Consider the following 19,014-nt stretch of genomic DNA (forward strand, 5'->3'; position numbering starts at 1 on the left):
TCCTTGTTTATTTACTTTCTGTTATTGGAGCTCTTGGAAACATTTGACTTTCTGTCTGTCTGTATCTTTATTGCCTCCTCCACGGTATTTCTTGGCTTTATTGCCCACATCTACTCGATTTTCAAAACCTTTATCTTGTTCTATATTCAGATGAACTTCTTGATGTTAATTGGGCAAAGGTTTACAGAGCAGGTCAGTTTTCCATTTGACAATTTATAAACATTGTTTCATGTCAGTGATTGCAATCTCTACAACATAGTGTCACTTAAAATTCTACTTCCTATTTCTATTCCTACTCTTTCTTTTTTTTAAAATCATTTTATTAGGGGCTCATACAACTCATATCACAATCCATACACACATCAATTGTGTAAAGCACATTTGTATAGTCATTGCCCTCATCATTCTCAAAACATTTGCTCTCCACCCACATAAGCCCCTGGCATCAGCTCATTTTTCTTTCTTTTTTAAAAAGATCATTTTGTTGGTGGCTCATACTACTCTTATCACAATCCATACATACATCAATTGTGTAAAGCACATTTGTAAATTCATTAACCTCATCATTCTCAAAACATTTGCTCTCCACGTAAGCCCCTGGTATCAGTTCATTTTCCCTCTTGCCTCCCCACTTCCTCCTTCCTTATGAACCCTTGAGAATTTATAAATTATTTTGTCATATCTTACACTGTCTGACGTCTCCCTTCACCCACTTTTCTGTTGTCCATCCCCCCAGGGAGGAGGTTATATGTAGATCCCTGTAATCTGTTCCCCCTTTCTACCACACCCTCCCTCTACCCTCCCCATATTGCCACTCTCACCACTGGTCCTGAAAGGATCATCCGTCCTGGATTCCCTGTGTTTCCGCTTCCTATCTGTGTTTCCAGTTCTTATCTGTACCAGTGTACATCCTCTGGTCTAACCAGATTTGTATGGTAGAATTGGGATCATGATAGCAGGGGTGGGGTGGGAAGGAAGCATTTAGGAACTAGAAGAAAGTTGTATGTTTCATCGTTCCTATACTGTACCCTACTGGCTTGTCTCCTCCCCACCACCCTTCTATAATGGAGGTCCAGTTGCCTACAGATGGGCTTTGGGTCCCTACTCCGCACTCCCCTTCATTCACAATGATTTTTTGTTCTTTGATGCCTAGTACCTCATCCCATTAACACCTCGTGATCAAGACCCTAGATGCTGTATCTTTTGATAGCCGGGCTCCATCAGCTTTCTTCACCACATTTGCTTATGCACCCGCTTTGTCTTCAGCGATTGTGTCGGGAAGGTGATCAGATATCTTCTAACTGGAAATCTCCTTAGATGAGTTTTCCAGTTCATTAGACCCACTAGCCCCACCCTCATCTTTACCCTTTTTGTGTCTGAGTCCCAGAGTTCCGAAACTTCTGTATCCCCAAATGGTATTTCCGATCTCCTTTAGGGGTAGAGCTGAGTAATAAACTTGTTTGCTATATTTGAAAATACAGATCAATAAATCCAACTTCCTGTTAAGTCTTACACTGCTAACCATTAGGTTGGTGGTTCAAACTCACCGCTGGCAGAAAGATTATCTGCTCCTACAGCCTCCAAAAGCCTACATAGGGTTGCTGTGCGTCAGAATTGACTCAATGTCAGTGGGTTTGGTTTTTTAGAATTTGTTCTGTGATATAGCACAAATAATGTAAAACAAGATTGATGCACTTTTTTAGATTATAATGTGCATTATGCTTGCTTGTTAGTTGCCATCAAGTCAGTTTCAACTCATATGGCAAAATATTGCCTTGCCTTTTTCCATCTTAAACATCATTGGTTTACTTCGGTCTACTCTTGTGGTTTTTGTGCAAAGCATTGCGGGTTCGCTCATTTTCATTGACCCACTGCTTGAGCAAACATGAAGTCGTTTTCGAGTGATTGATCTTTCCTCATATCATGTCCAAAGTGGCAAGTCTTGCCATTCTCACTTCTATAGGACAATATGGTAATATTTTTTTCTAAGACTGATTTGTTTGTTCTTTTGGCAGTTGATGGTATATTCTTCATTAACACCACAGTTTGAACTCTTCACTAATTCTTCTGTCTTCCTTTTCATATATATATAAGGCGGTCGGAAAGGCCTTGACTTGGATTGGACACACCTTGTCATCAAAATAGCATTGTTTGCTTTTTTAAATGTTAGGGGGCTTTTGCAGCAGAGTCGCCCAATACAGTGTGCTGTTTGTTTGTTTTTGCACTGCTGGTTGCATGGACATTAAATATCTAAGTGGAATGCAATCATTGACAACTTGCTGTATTGTGTATAAGCCAAGTTTTTTCAGCACTTTTTTAATGCAATTTTTGTGGTATAATTAGGTGCCTCAGTTGATATTCGGGCCGGCTTATACTCGAGTATATACGATAAGTTTCTTCACCATTTATCAGGCTACTGCTTATTTTTGTAAGAATTTTTTTTCTTTATGTTGAGAGGTAATCCATACTGAAGACTAGTCTTCACTATTCTTCTTCAGTGAGTCCTTCAGCTCATCTTCACTTTCAGCAAGCAAAGTTGTTAGCATAGTGCAGGTTGTTACTGAGTCTTCTTCCAATTCTGATGCCACCTTCTTCATGGACTTTGGCTTTTAGAATTATTTATTTGTTCCGCACACAGATTGAATAGGTATGGTGAAAGGTTACAACACTGAGACATACCTTTTCCAATTGTGAGCCACGCTGCATCACCTTGATCCTCTTGATTCATGAACAGGTTGTATATGACCACAATGAAACCAACACCAGACCCATTACTGTTTGAATCAGATTCTGACAAATAGTGACTCTACAGGCCTGAGTAGAACTGCTCCATTGGTTTTCCAAGACCAAATGTTGATGGACGCTATTGACAGCAGCTTTCTCTAATGGGGCAGCTGACGGGATCTATCACGGACCTTTGGCTAGCAATAGACTGTTTAACTAGGGGTCCTTCAAGTACAGTACAGTGTTCTGAAATGCCTATTCTTTGCAGTGTTACCCACCATTTGTTGTTATCCACACAGTCAAATGAATGCAGTACAAAATGAGGTTGATTAAATACAAGTATCTCCCCACTGTTTTCTGCTTTTGGCTAAGACCCATCTGACACCTGCAGTGACAGCCCTGTTCCACACCTTTTGAATCCAGCTTGAGTTTCAGGCACCTCCCTGTCAGTGTACAGCTGCAGTAGTTTTTAAATTACCTGTAGCAGAATTTTCCCAGGAGGTGGTGGTATCAGTGGTACTGTTTGATAACGTCTGCATTCCTTGGGGTCAGTTATCGTTGGAATGGGGATGAGTGTGTACCCTTTCCTTTGGGTTGACCAGATAGCTGTCTTCCAAGTTTCTTGGCCTGGACCAGTAAGTGCTTCCAGGGTTGCTATCAGTTTGCTAACACATCTCAATGAAAATCGCATCATTTCCTGGAGCCTTGTCTTTGTCTGTAGTACGACTTACTGACTTCAACTTCAAAATAAAGCAGATTGGTTCAGCATTACTAAGACATTCATTCAGGAATCTTATAAATATTTTCTTGGGTTGATCATATTCTTTTTTTTAAATCATATTCTTTTTAAGTAGCTCATATTCATATATATGCCACTAATTTTCAAGTTTTAAAGCTAAAAATTAACCATTCTTTGAAATTAATAAGTGACCAGAAAGTGTTTTTTTAATGTAGTTGTTTAAGTAGGTCCTATATTTACTTGGCTCAAAGTTCTAAAAGCATGCAGAGTGAAAAGTATCGCGTTCTGTCACTCCTCTTGTCCTGACAGTATAGTTCTCCTCGTTGGCATCCAAAGTCGTGTGGGTGGGTGTTTATATAGTACATATACAAGGAAGCAGTGAGGACGCCAAAAGTTAATGGGAAAATGGAATGAAACGACGATGGAATTTTTCCACGCATCTTTTGAAGCCCCATCATACATACCTCCTGTTTTATACAGATGGTACCATGCTTTTTTAATGAAGCCACAAAGTACTCATTTCATGGATGCACCATAATTTATTTAACAAGACTCCTTTTGATGATATCTTTATTGTTTTCAATCTTTCCTAAAAGGCCTACCCTTCATCTTTGCCCTCAGTGCTGCAGTGAGTAATCTTAAAAAATAATATTTTACTCAAATGTGAGCATATTTGTTGGATAAATTCTAGAAGTGGTATGCACAGTTGTAATTTTGACAAATAACTTAAAAATTGCCCTCCACAGTAACTGTACCAATATGTGCTCTTATCCAAAATGACTGTTTCCTCAGAGACTGTGCCAAAGTAGTATATTACCAAAATGGATCTTTGCCAGTCTTATAGGTGGAAAAGGATGTGTTAATAAAATTTACATTTTTTTCTAACAGTGAAGTTGAACATCTTTTCCTATGCCTTATGGGTGCTTTTTGTTTGTTTATTTTTTTTTAGATTCCTTTCATTTGTATACTCTTCAATTTTCTGTTTTGCTATTGAGTCACTAACCTTTTGAGGATTTATAGAAATTCTTTATGTATGAGGGGGCTTAGAAATTTTTGTGGGGAAACTTCATTCTCGTTTAATCCCATTTTTCCATGAACTTCTCTGAAGCCTCTCTTCATATTTTAAAAATGATACCTATATGCTAGGAGTTTCACATTTCTTCCAATATGACGTGTCGAATCATAGGCTTTGCGATGTAGGTTTTGCATTTGTGGAATTTATGGCTGTTTGCTCTTCTGGATGTGAGGTCATTGTATGAGATCACAGACAATCCCTTCTCCCCAGAAGGCTGTAATTCCCCAGTGACTTCTTCTAGTTATCTTAAGATATTGATTGATACCAGTGGAATTCTGAAAACTCAAAAACGGCCTGTCTATTCACTCCTACACTGACTAGTTTGATTGTATGCTTTTGAAAGCATTCATCTTCTTTTTCATGCAAACCACATTTCTTTTTCCTTGAGAGTTTATATAAGGTTTATTTTAATTATATAATTTTATCAAGCACTGCTATCTAGAAACAAATTCTAGCTACAATGCATGACTATGACAGTTTAGCACAATCTAGGATTAATACGATGCCTAAAAGCTAATTTTTCTCCTCTTTTTCTCACTAGCTTGTATAGTAACCCAGGTGGACTGCCTCCTTATGCTTCTCAGGGTTTTTCATTTCTCCCTCCACACCCGCCACAAGAAGCTAACAGGACTATTTCTGCGGTGTCTGTTGCTGACACTGTTTCTTCAACCACAAGTTATGCTACAGCCAAATCTGCCGTTCCTTCATTTGGCATCCTTTCGAGTCTGCCATTGCCCATTCCAGTGACAGAAACTTCAGCACCGGTTTGTCTCTGGGTTTCTCTATTTTTACCATTGAGTCATTACTCGATCTTTTGATCTGTAAACACTTATATGCTTGCATGTGCCAGCCACTAAGGTAGAGGAGAACAGCAAATAGTCTAGTACTTGCAAATTGGGAACTTCCTGTAGAGTAGAGGCAGACAATCTAGGGTTATGTTGGATGCACAATGGAAGAATAGGCAATGTTCACAGGAACTGAGGTAGAACTAGTAGAGACACCTTTACCACCACTACCACCCCACCCCCACCCCCAAAACCACGTGGTTTATTGTGCAGATAGCCTAAATGTGACTCTGCCTGTAGTAGATCTCTGGGCAGAGAGAGAAGACCTAAGCTGGTCGCTGTTGGTCTGTGGGATGTTACTAAGAGCGAACCCAGTACTCTGTGTGTAGAAAGGATTTTAAACGTTCATTTGTAACCCTTAGTAATGGTCATGTACTGTAAAATCTTTCCACATTTGGTAACACTAATTTCAGAATTAGTAATCATTTAGAAACTGGACACAATTGTATTTACTAGCTCAAGGCATTTCATAAGTATATGAATGTTTTGGTTTTCTTAAATCATTTTATTGAGGGCTTGCTCCTACAGCTCCTTATATGAATGTTTTGTGAATAAGCTACAGGTTGGTAGTCTAAATGAATTTTAAGACAACTTTTAAATGGCTGTTAACTGAAAACATCTGTATTATTTTTAAAAAGGGGCTAACATAGGTATTCATGTTCCTAAATATCTCCTTCCTTCCCAAACAGAAACTCTGTTTGTACACTGAATGAAAAAATAAACTGAAAGAAACAGAAGAGAGTAATGAAAAAAAGGAAATGTGAAAATGAAGATGTAATGATGAAGGCAGTTAGAGCATGTAGTACATTTAGACTTATTTTTTAAATAAATGAGAACAGTTCCGTGGTGGTTGAAATGTAATATTCTTTGAAACTCTTTAGATCAGCCAAAATTGTGTTGCCTATAAGATGCCAGAGGTCCCGGATGTGTTTCCAGAACTCTCAGAACTAAGGTAAGAAACTTGAATCATAAAGTTGGCATCCATTGTCTATTTTCTTTTCAGTACAAAATAGATGGTTATTTTCATCTCAACATTAAAAATTTTTCTTCAAATCTTCACTATCCCTATATTGTGCTTGCCTTAGTGGAAAATTTTTAGAAACCAGTTTTAGGTCTTAAAGCTTATACTGTATATACTTGAGTGTAAGCCGAGTTTTTCAGCACATTTTTAATGCAGTTTTTATGGTAAAATTGGGCGTTGGCTGATATTTGGGTCGGCTTGTACTCGAGTGTATACGGTATCTATTGAGTGACTGGTGTGTATCAAGGGATTTTCCTTGGAGCTGGGAATGAGACAATAGTTATCAGAATTACAAGGTCTTTTCTCTTGTGTGACTTACGTTCTTTTGAAAATTATTCTTGAACACATTATTCCTGCAGCTTTCAAAATATTTGAGATCTTTTCATTGTTCCATGAATAGACCTTTGTGGTAGAGAAGTAAAGTAAAATTATCATGCATTTTAAACGGTGCTTCCAGAGAGACAGACATTTATTAAAATCTATGACAGATAAGTTTGTCACCTTCAAGTGGAAGGCAGTTTTCATGACGCACTGGCCCCCTGCGATGACTCATGAAAAATGCTTTGTGGTCACTCCGTTTGGGGAAGCACTGCCTGCAGAATGACCACCCCTCGGCCGTCATCCCACCACCAGACGTAGTTGCAGCCTTTTGTTTTGTAGTTCTCTTTGGCTTGAAGATGTATCCCACCCACGAGGGCTATCTAACTAAACAGCCATGAGAATTTTTATGTTTTAAAAACAAATTGGTTAACTTTGACTTAGTGTTTTACATTTAGCAATTTTAATATTTCTGTTAGTAAAAAAATAATGAATGCTTATACCAGCTCTATGAATGTGTTCATGGTTTACATGCTTTGCAATGCTCACAACCACCCCCGGAAGTAGGACTAAAGCTTTGGTTCCATTAACAAAAAGCTCTTTTTGATTCTGAAGCCTCAGTAATTCATAACATGCTTCGTATTAACAACGTTGAGTTGTGCCTGCTCTCTTCCCATTCTTTTCTTTTGAAGACATTATGGAAATAACAAATACACAAAGGCAAACAATGGTATCTTGAGCCTCCACATACCTGTCATTCAGCCTCAACAACTAAAGTGAGCTCTTTGTACATCTTACTTCCTGTGCTTTCTTACCCAGTTGTTTCCTTTTGTGGTGGGGGGGGGTGGGGCAGGGAGAGAGGGGTGCAGATGTGGATCAGAATTATTGGAAAGCAAGTCCACATACAATATTTTCACTCAAATTGTTCAGTAAATTTCTCTACGAGATGAGGGCCACTTTCTTCTTTGTAGTAAAGCTGTAGCCATACTCAGTATCATTATTATCCTAACAAAATCAATAATTCTTTAATGTCTTCTCATTTTGCAAGTATCTTAATCATAAAATATGTTTGTTGTTGGTTTCTTGAATCAGGATTCAAAAACAAGTCCACACATTGCATTTGGATACTGTATCTTTGTTTTTTTAATTGCTAACAATTTGTCATATTTTATTGTATATGTTTACAGCTATAGTTATGTAAATGCATGTACAAGAAGGTTTCAAAAAAATTCCATTCTCTTTTAATTCAACTTTTCCATGAACTTTTTTAAGTTCCTTCATATGTATCTTATAGCATTATTTAATTATTGAAAAAATTATCTGTCCTTCAGAATTTCCCATCTCCTGATTTTGCCTGATTATATTCTCCATTAATAAATAGATGTTCCTCAACTTTCTACTTCTGGTGGCTAGATCTAGAAGTTTGATTAAACTCACTCACTGCCATCAAGTTAAGACTGACTCCTAGCAGCCCCTTGTGGGTTTCCAAGGGGTTTACAGGAGTAGAAAGCCCAGTCTTTCGCCTACATAGCTGCTGGTGGTTTTGAACTGCCAACCATGTGGATCACAGCCCAACATGTAACCACTATACCGTCAGTGTTCCCTTGGCTTAGAGTAGGCCAAGTTCTTTTCGCAAGGATACACACATCATATTTAGTAGACGTTTTCTATTGAGTCACATCAGACAGTATTGATCATCGTTTTAGTACTGGTAATCCTTTTAGTGAGATTAGCATAGTTGGATTGAAACATCTGAAACTGTTAACCAGCCCTTATTTCATTAAGGGTTGTATATATATTTTCATCTATCATTCCTTCTCTATTTAATTACTAGTAGAAAATTTTAACTATTGAATTATACTGAAATCTACTTCATACAGAAAAGGCAAAATAAATGCTTGACTTTTTCCTCTTTTCAGTATTTACAACAATGCATCGGTGCATTAGCAAACTACAAAATTGTTCTGGTGGATGGACTTTTTTTGTTGTGTACTCTTTAAAAATATACTTAATATGTTTTAATCCATTGCAATCATTTTTCTTTACCTGTTGACTGTAGAGTCAACAGGGAACTCTTTGAGGGGACTGTTGTGTCCTTTCTGACAAAACAAAGATGTCCTGGGCTCATCATCAACATCTCTTTCCCCACCTCTGAAGCCAGCCTCCCTCTGAAGGGCTGTCGCTGGTTTTCAGATTAGGATACACATTTACTATTGAGATTAGAGAGTACAGGTTACAGTTTGGGTTTGGGGTTTTAGGATATATTCTACCAGAGATGTACAACCAAATACTATTTTTTAACATCACTTCAAATGATATTTCTCTGTATATGATTATGTAACTTCACAAAACAGGTTCATTTAATTTCTTCTGCTTTGAATTTTAAAGATGCTTTGTTTTTCTTCTATACTTGTGCATTGTAATCATGTAATGCTTTTATATGGTTTCATTGTCAAACTGAAAGATATATTCAGGCTTAGTTTCCATTTCTGCCCTCTTCCAGTTCCCTCTTTCTCTCTGTAGATGTCTAATTTTGTTTCTGATATTATCATCCATTGTTTTCTAAAAGAAAAATTATGAATATAAGTACTACACACATATTCAAGCACATTCATGTCTTTTATTGTGACAGGCACATAAACCTATTAGCTCAGTAGGTTAAAATTGGGATGCTGTTGGGGATATTCATGTACCCTCCCCAGCCCACTGCCATCAAATAAAGTCTGACTCATACTGACCCTCTATAGCAGCAGTTCTCAACCTGTGGGTCGTGACCCCTTTGGGGGCCGAACGACCCTTTCACAGGGGTCACCCCATTCATAGCAGTAGAAAAATTACAGTTATGAAGTAGCAGGGAAAATAATTTTATGGTTGGGGGGTCACCACAACATGAGGAACTGTATTAAAGGGTCGCCGCATTAGGAAGGTTGAGAACCACTGCTCTATAGGGTTTCGGAGACTCAATCTCATGGGAGTAGGCAGCCTCATCTTTCTCCTGCACAGCAGCTGGTGGGTTTGAGTTGCTAACTTTGAAGTTAGCAGCCTAATCCCCAACCCAGTGTCACCAAGGCTCCCTATTCATATACTGTCGCACAGGTGGCAAGTGGATTATGAGTTGGGTTGCTAATTGCAAAGTCAGCAGTTCGAACCCACTAGCTGCTCTCAGGGAGAAAGATGAGGCTTTCTGCTCCTGTAAAGGTTGACAGCCTCAGGAACCCACAGGGGCAGTTCTACTCTGTCCTATAGGATTGATGCAAGTCAGACTCAGCTATAGGACAGTTAGTTCATTTAGAGTTTAGTAAACCCAGCTAAACAAAGCCTACCCCTGTTGAGTTGATTCTGACTCATAGGGACCTTACAGGAGAGAGTCCACAGGAGCAGGTGTTTTCCTGGTTCTCCTGCGGAGTGTAAACTGCCCGCCTTGTGAGTGTTAGCCCAGCATTTAACTCACTGTACCCACACCATAAACAAAGCCAAGACTGTTCACTCTGTCCAGTCGTGGGAGATTTTAGTGATGTGCCGTTTCCAACATAGAGTGAAAATTGGGCACTGACTTACCTGGTCTTTACCTGAATAGAAAGAACAATCTTCCGCAAAGGATTTTTATAAACCAGCTTATTTCAGTGACCAATCTGGTTTCCTTCCAATTGTATTTCCCACCCACCAACACATGTGATAATGAAAGAAATAAGTGATAAAAGTTGCACTGTGATTGGCCTATGAATTTACCTTCTCTTAATTTAATATATTTGAAAGAAGAAACAGACAAACTCACTGCCATCAAGTCGAATCCGACTCCTGGCGACCCTGTAGGACGGAGTAGAGCTGCCCATTTCCAAGGCTGTAAATCTTTGTGGGAATGGGACGCCTCTGCTTTGTCCTGTGGAGCAGCTGGGGGTGGGGATGGCACCCACTTTGCATTTAAGGACCTCATTGTGTTGCCTACTCTGCCGTCAAGGCTCCTTAGGTAACTTCACTTTACATTATCAGTAAGCCTGGTTCCAAAGCAATGAAATTAAACAGAAGAAAACTATTTAAATATGTCACTGCTGTAGAATTTTAAGAGGCTCAGCTGAATAAGGGACAGCACTAGTTTCATCCTTTTTCCGTTACTCGAGTTAAGTAGAACGGATTAGTTTCAGACCATTATATAATTGTGAACACTGCCATACAGATACGAGTTTAAAAGCAGCACCAGTTTCGGAGACTCAATCCTGAGGACCATACTTCACTTCTGCAGAGTCTGTAAGAATATAAACTGTTCTGCCCCATTGTGAAGGATGCTTTGTTTGCTATTAAGGTTACAGTTAGCCTTTCTAAAGTTTTATACAAAAATACTTTAAAAAATCATTGAGGTTGGATAAAACTGGAAAATCATGACTATCATCATGGGGGTTTAAATAGTATGACTGATTTTCATTAACCTCTTTTTTTGTGTGTTTCTAGTGTGTCCCAACTCACAGATCTGAATGAACAAGAGGAGCTATTGCTAGAGCAGTTTCTGACTTTGCCTCAACTAAAGCAAATCCTTACTGACAAGGGTGACCTCGTACACAGTATTGAGGAGCTGGCAAGTATGTTCTCTTGGTTCAGTTCCGATTTCCCGCGTACAATGTGATCTCTATGTGGAAATAAACTGGGGATTTTCTCTCCCAGGGAAAAACCTCCTTTTGGAGCCCAGTTTGGAAGCCAAAAGGCAAACTGTCTTAGAGAAGGTGAGTGAGTGTGTGCTTTAAAGGGAAGAATTAATGTCATTGAAAAGTAGACTAAAACAGCATTTTTACTTTCTGGTTTTAGTATGAATTACTTACACAAATGAAATCTAGTTTTGAAAAGAAGATGCAAAGGCAGCATGAACTTAGTGAGGTAAGATCGTTCAGCCATTTGTTTTTATCATAAGACTTTCTCACCCTGATGTTCGTGGACCATATGTTTACCAGCATTACTATCAGAAATCATTTGTTAGACAAACTATGAAATGTAGATGAACAGCTCTCAAATATGATGTATTATAAATCATTTATGTTTGTGTTAGAGCATATTTGGTTCCAGGTTGTAAGAAACTATGAAAATCCCCAATAACTATATAAAGTCATTATAAGCCATGTAGGAAAGCCTGTCAACACAGAACTGGAACTTTAGAAGTTGTATGCTTATGTATAAATATCTTAAGTGGAAAGATAGCAAACTGAAAGGCATAATTTTATGCCAGAAACAGATATGTGATAAACAACAAGACACTATAAAATTCAACTCATATTTCTGAAAAAAGAAAATGAATGGATAAGAATCTTGGCTTATGCCAGTAGCCAACATCATAAACTAAAAAAAGCCAAGGTCACTGCCCCTGACTCAGTTCTGAGTCATAGCGACCCTACAGGACAGAGTGATACTGCCCCCGAGGGTCTCCGTGGCTGTGAAATCTTTACAGGAGCAGGAAGCTTCATCTTTCTCCTGCAGAGCAGCTGGTGGGTTCGAACTACTGACTTTTCTTTGTCCTCTCAAAAGATTTACAGTTTTAGAAAACCACAAGGCAATTCTACCCAGTCCAATAAGAGCCACTGAGTTGGAATTAACTCAGTGGCAGTGAGTTTTTGCATTGGAGCTAGCCTACACTCCAGGGGAGGGGATTGCACATGGGCAGGATACCAGGTTGCAAGGACCCTGGGGAGCTATCAGTGTGACCACCACAGTGTTCTAGTGCTTGAATCCCCAAGAGGACAATAACCTGCCCCTTTCTCTCACCAAGAGCTGTGGTGGGGTAGTGAGTTATTAATTGGCCGACTAACAAGGGCAGCAGTTCGAACCCACCAGCCACTCCAAGGAAGTCAAGATAAGGCTTTGTTTCTGTAACGTTTCACAGCCTCAAGGGGAAGGTGCGGGGAGAAAGCAGAACTGATCGCAATGATCAACGTATAAACACACATACACACACACCTGGGTGGGGACGAGCAACAGAAACATGGGTGAAGGAAGACGGGAAGGTGTAAAATATGAAAATAATAATAGCTGATAACTTATCAAGGGGTCACAAGAGTGGAAGGGTGGGGGTGGGAGGGAGAAAAGAGCTGAAACCAAGGGAAGGGCTCAAGTAGAAAGAAAATGTTTTGAAAATGATGGCAACATATGTACAAATGTGCTTGATGCAATGGATGTATGGATTGTTTTAAGAGCTGTAAGAGTCCCGATGAATGATTTATAAATATATGTACATATATATGTGTATGTATATTTACAGCTTCAGAAACTTAATAGTGCAGTTCTATTCTGCCCTATAGGGTCACTATGAGCCAGAATCAACTTGATGGCAGTGTTTTGTGTTTTTTCTTTCTGACATAAAATATTTTGTAGTCAGTGAATTGGTTTCTCACGTGTTATATCCATATACCCACCAACAGAAGACCACACGGATCACCGCATAGTAGCAGACTTCTGCCCAGAAAGGCCGTGTAAAGCTTCTCAACTCAGCCTCGTTGTGCTCCCGGTGAGGAGCTGCTGGAGCACCGTCAGCTAACACTGCTTGGTTCTCTTTCAGAGCTGTAGTGCAAGCGCCCTGCAGGCCAGGTTGAAAGTAGCTGCACATGAAGCTGAGGAAGAATCCGATAATATCGCTGAAGACTTCTTGGAGGGAAAAACTGAAATAGATGATTTTCTCAGTAGCTTCATGGAAAAGAGAACTGTATGTAATACTCTCCTGTTGAGCACAGATGGCAGCGTATTATCAGTGACTTAGATCTCAAGAGCAAAAAAACTATGACTGAGCTAGAGTTTTGCATATCACAAGAGAAAACTAAACAGTCTTTATTGAGAATGGTAGCAGCATCCTTCTATAACTTTAAACCTCTTGTTGGTATATTACCAGGTAAATCAAATAGTAATTCCGTCTAGAAATAATATTATCCCATCATTTTGCAACAAAGTTGCTACTCAGCTTCAGTCTAGTCTGAAGTAATCTGTTTTACAGTTATTTAAAGAGAGACTCATCTATATAGAACAAATGTTTAAAATATTGAGATGCTAATTTCTGTTTAATATTTTCATTCCATTTTTTATTTGTTTTTTTGTTAAAGGCCACTTAGTTTCTTGCCCACCGGTAGAATCCTAGATATTTATCTAACATCACATTTTAAAACATGTCTTGGTTAGTAAATTTGGACTATGTGTAATACCTTCTTGTGTGTGTGTGTGTGTGTGTGATATCTTCTTAAAGAAGGTGGGGTAGATTTTATTCTCATTTTTCTTGAGAGAATATGTAAGTTCGGGGATATTAGTAACCTGCCTCTTATAGCATTAGTCTTATAAGACATTGATTATTGATCCATTATTCTGTTGTACTACCTATGACTATGTTTTAATGTTTTCTTAGTCTTCCTGGCTAACCAAGAATAATTTTTATCTTGTAGATTTGCCACTGTAGACGAGCCAAAGAAGAGAAGCTTCAACAGGCAATAGCAATGCATAGCCAATTTCATGCCCCACTATAGGTAACTTGTTGTAGTTCCAAAAGTTTAAATCTCAATGATGTTTGTAGCTGAAGGGCTCTCAGCAGTAGAAATCTTTCAGATATTTTCTGTGTGCTGTCAGCTTACATAGAAAGTATTTTTCAGTATATCATGGCTACTTATTTAGAATGTAAGGAGCCCTGGTAGTGTAGTGGTTACGCATTGGGCTGCAATCTCTGTGGTTGGCAGTTCAGAACCACCAGCAGCTCCATGGAGAAAGACTGGGCTTTCTACTCCCATAAACAGTTATGGTCTTGGAAACCCACAGGGGTTGTTATGAGTTAGCATTGACTTGATGGTTTGGGTGTTTGGTATTTAGAATTTAAGCTATGGTTATTCCTTTCACTCAGGTTGGTGTGTAGACTGTTACCCTCTCACCTACTTGTCGTATTTCCCTTGAGTCTCCATCATCTCTTCCTCTACAGTGAACCTCCGGTCTGTGTCTCACACCAGGATTACTCCAGTAATTTGCTGACAATCTTTAGAGCATCTCCTACCTGTACAACAATGACAGAATGACTGTCCTAAAAATACTACTTCCTAAAAAGCATTTCTCTGCCCCAGAGCCCATAATAAGCCCTGATCATAATACAATCAACACCAAATTTCTCTCGAGTTTCCAGATATCTATAATCCAACCTATATGAGAGGACTTCAGGAAGTTCTAGGAAGAATTCCATCACCTTTTCCCCCCACAAATTTATCTGGAGCCCTCTTGTATCTCAGATCCATTTTAATTTCCCATTCTCCCTCCCCACCCCCCGCATATATGTTATGTTCTTTCTTCTGCCACCATTACCTTTCTGTGTCCATCCTCTTCCTGATTTTCTCCTTTACTCTCTACCCTATCTTGTTTTAGGAATGCCTTGTTTGCTAGCATAAATTTCTACCCAAACCGTTTTAACTATACCTCATATTGAAATGCTAGAAAGTAGCGCGTACTCACCTTGAGATTGAAAACCGACTAATGAATGATAAAGGGGACTCGTGGTCTATGATCATCGAACCACAGGCTAGTGGTGAGCGTCCTTGCTGGTCGAGAGGAGTAGCTGTACCCTAATTCTGAGTGGCCACCAGCGGGGCTGAAGGTATCTTTCCCGGGGCTGCTTGTTTCTCATCGCTGCGGCTCTCCTTCTCTTTCTCGTTTCCCTATTGTTTCTCTCTCTGTTGTGTTCTTGCTACTCTTGCACATGGTTCAACCTATGCACCCCCAAGCCCTTGCCATTGAGGAGATTCGGCACAGGCCTGATTATAATTTTTCCTTTCTTTCCAGATTTTTTGAAAACATGAACTACCAAGAGAGGAATGGGACAAAACAACTCAACACATTGTTTTATGCTCAAGATTCACAAATTGGCATTTCATCCCAGCGGCTGAATTTTTAGACTAATGACATAGATTGTATATAGAACAGACTGATTTTGTACAGGTTAGAATGATTGCTGTAATCTTTGAAATTTTTTCTGCACTCTTTGCACTGAAAATGTTTATTTATTACTGATAAATCCTAGCCTATTTGGGTTTCACTGCCATACCTCTCTTATTAGAAATTAAATACCTATGCATGTTATTTTAGCTAGGTTTCAATATTTTATAAAATTATCTCATTTAAATTTGTGTTTTTTATTTTAAAACCCCTCATTTCTGTATCAAGAATGATTTGTCATTTAGATTTTTCCCTCGTGGGTTTTTCTTTCGAAAGTTTCTGGATGCACTTTGAAAAGAGTTTGTTTTGAAATATCCAGAGGGTCAGGAAACACTAACCTTGCCAGTGTGCTGTCTCAAAGAAATTAACTTTTAGTAAGTACAATAAACCTAAAGGATAAGATACTTGTTCTTATATAGTGTTTTATTTTTAAAACAGAATATGTATTTTAAAAGCAATATAGGTATAAATGGATATTATACCTAATAGGGAAATAAAAACACCTGCCTTTCACTTAAACTAGTAAAACACAAACTTTTATGTTGTCTTATTTTGTAAGAAAAATATTTCATAAGTTTGTGGTTGGATAAGGAAAGATGCTTTCTAAATTCCTATTGTTAAAGTTAATAGCTTTCTTTTTTTTCAGTAAATAATCAATCTAGATATAAGAAAGTTAATGAGTTTTTTTGTCCTTGTACTGTGAGTTAACATTTCATAGGAGAAAGCTATTGTAACAAGTTAAATTAAGATATTCTTAGGAATCCTAATTTAATGAGTTTAATGGAATCTCTGTCTAGTACTTTATACAATAATGTGTTTCTAAGTATCACAGATTGAAAACACTTAACGTTTATTCTTAAAAGCTAATAAAGGAGAGAATCTTAACAAATGAGAAAAATCAGAAAATATTTCTAAGGCTTAGGAATGTAGTGTCTAAAATCACAAGACAAACTGAAGCGTATTTTTATTTAAACTTCATCCCAATGTGATTGTCATTCTAAACACCAGCATACAGTATAGTTTACCTTCTCTTTATTCTGCTGTTGTTCTTATCCATGTTTTTGGGATTAGAACTTTAAAAATACAAAATTATTTTTTTACACTTAAAAGAACTTCTAGTTTATGTGTGTGGAAAATTAAGTATTCACAGAAACAATAAAGATACAATGTTGGATCAAAGATTAGCATTTATTCATCACCTGTCTAGACTCCTGGCACTACTAAGGACTTGTTGCTTACCCTTCAGGATGACTGTGTGAGGGGGGCGTAGTTATTTACCATTCCTGATGTACAGGTGAGGTCAGAATGTTTGGAGCTGTGGCAGAGCCCTCTGGGTCTTCAGAGAGCTTTAGATAGCACTGGCTATCAGAGCTTCAGTTTTACAAAGCTCGTTGTTTGCAAACAGTCATGGAGCTTTTTTAGAAACCAAATCTGGCCAATAACAGACCAGCAGACCAAACCAGTTTTATTAAGCACCCACAGACTAATTAATTAAGCCTCATCTATACAACCAACATTGTACATCTCGATGACGTCATGCCTTATCCCAGCTTCACGCTAAACACAGCTTGGTCTCTCCTTCTTAAATGAAAGGAGTAGATATTTCATCACAATCCAGTCATACAGGTAGTTTAAATCACACGAGATGGAAAAAGTCTACCTTTGAATTCGGGTTCTGCTTTTATAGTAGATACTTTAGAAGCTATCATTTTTATAACTATGACTGTTTTCATAAAATTAGTCATATGGCAGAAACAATGCCAAAGGAAAAGAGAAATGCCTATCAAAGCAAAGATTCTGATTTTATTTTAACAACTAAGAGAAGACTAAATGGAAATCTAAATGTAGAGGAAAGAGTGGGGGTTATTAGCCAGTTCAAGGTGGTAGTTTGTTATGGATAGACATTAAAACATCTCAAAACAGAAGAAATTCCATATCAATGAGGTACATACTGAAGGATGTGTCCAGGATGGAAGACATTTCTGTGATAAGTAGAGAATTACTATTGGGATACAGGTTGATTTGACAAGTAAGCGTAATCATATTTCATATATTCTCAAGTTGAAGGGGAAGAAATTAAATTTCCCCTAGAGTGCCCTGAAGGCATAAAAATGCTTTTTAAGATTTCCCCTCTTTTTCCATACTTTCACTTAAATTCTTTAGGAAGTTTCATTCTTGATTAGGAACATTAGGTAAGTGAATATAATAAAATTTTAATCCATTTTTATAGTGTCTAATATCTAAATATCACTAAATAATAAATCATCTGAGCTCTGAAAATTACTAGCTACTTTGGTCAATTCTGAAATTTCTTTATACCACTTGCCCTAAATAAGCACTTTCTGATTGACCTTTGATTTAAAACTATAATGTACCCTTAGATTCATGTTAGACTGACCATGTTCTTTTAAGGCCTTCTGAAAGCAAAACAAGTTTTGATCAGCAATAATCATAACCTTTTTAAAAATCAATTTCAGCCTCAGGTCACCCTCCTAAAAGAAGTCTAAATAAATATATACTTATAATGTCTTGTAACAACTTGGGACAACCAATGAAAAGTTATGGCTCTGATGTAGAAGATGCCACATTAAAGAATTAAAATTTAAGATATCAAATATTTATACTGGTTTTTAAAAAAAATAAATGTATAATCCTGTTTGGCATAATTGCTGTGTCATTTTTTGTTGTTAAATTATATTGTAATTTCCTTTGGCACACTTACTCTGCCAAATCGAATCAAAATCACAACTTCAATAGGCAGCAAGGTTTCTACGAGTTGGGCAACTGCAAGAATAACATGAAGCAGGTTATGTTCAAAAAACTGTAAAACCAATGCTATCGTATCCTAATATCATTAACAAGTTATTCTGTACTACATAGAGTATATTGCAGAAAACTAATAAACAGTCCTTATTCTTAAATAATTTGGGAACTCTCACTAGAGAATGCTCACTTTTTTAGAAGAATTATACTTTTGCCTTATTTCTGACCTTTAGAGTACAGGTCTCAAATATATAAAGTTATTAAAGTAAATATATATTGAAATATAAACAGCACAATTACACTTAGGCTATATTACTTTATTTATACATTGCTATACTCTCTGAATCTTTTGTACTCCATTTCATTGATGTAGTTTCCTACCCTTTATTTTATACCCATTTCAGTAAAACTTAACATTTTCCTACAAATGAGTTCACATATTCAAAATACCTATGTGGCTTATAAAAGTGAAATCTGAATAAATTCCTTTTTCTAAAATGCACTGATGTTTGAAGTATACACTGAATATCACTCATCCAAACATGGCAACTTTTCTGCACCCATTTTTCAATTCAGAAGTTTAGTTAACCCAGTAAAGTCC

The 19,014-nt window shown here is 37.7% G+C and overlaps 1 protein-coding gene across 2 annotated transcripts in view; it reads left to right on the plus strand.

The window, feature by feature from the left end:
• VPS37A (VPS37A subunit of ESCRT-I) overlaps positions 1-18,313 on the plus strand; it is a 41,018-nt gene extending 22,705 nt beyond the window's left edge. The window contains exons 5-12 of one of the 2 annotated variants that reach the window (XM_004696169.2): positions 5,080-5,302; positions 6,265-6,335; positions 11,169-11,296; positions 11,379-11,437; positions 11,520-11,588; positions 13,258-13,401; positions 14,126-14,206; positions 15,498-18,313. In XM_004696169.2, coding sequence (XP_004696226.1) covers positions 5,080-5,302; positions 6,265-6,335; positions 11,169-11,296; positions 11,379-11,437; positions 11,520-11,588; positions 13,258-13,401; positions 14,126-14,206 — 775 coding nt within the window. In that variant the 3' untranslated portion in view covers positions 15,498-18,313. The remainder of the gene's footprint in view (positions 1-5,079; positions 5,303-6,264; positions 6,336-11,168; positions 11,297-11,378; positions 11,438-11,519; positions 11,589-13,257; positions 13,402-14,125; positions 14,207-15,497) is intronic. The other variant, XM_045286554.1, reaches the window with a different exon arrangement.
• The last annotated feature ends 701 nt before the right edge of the window (positions 18,314-19,014 follow it).

This window comes from Echinops telfairi, unplaced genomic scaffold (assembly GCF_000313985.2).
Source record: "Echinops telfairi isolate 266 unplaced genomic scaffold, ASM31398v2 ScPeMD7_9;HRSCAF=40, whole genome shotgun sequence".
Classification (NCBI taxonomy): Eukaryota; Metazoa; Chordata; class Mammalia; order Afrosoricida; family Tenrecidae; genus Echinops; species Echinops telfairi.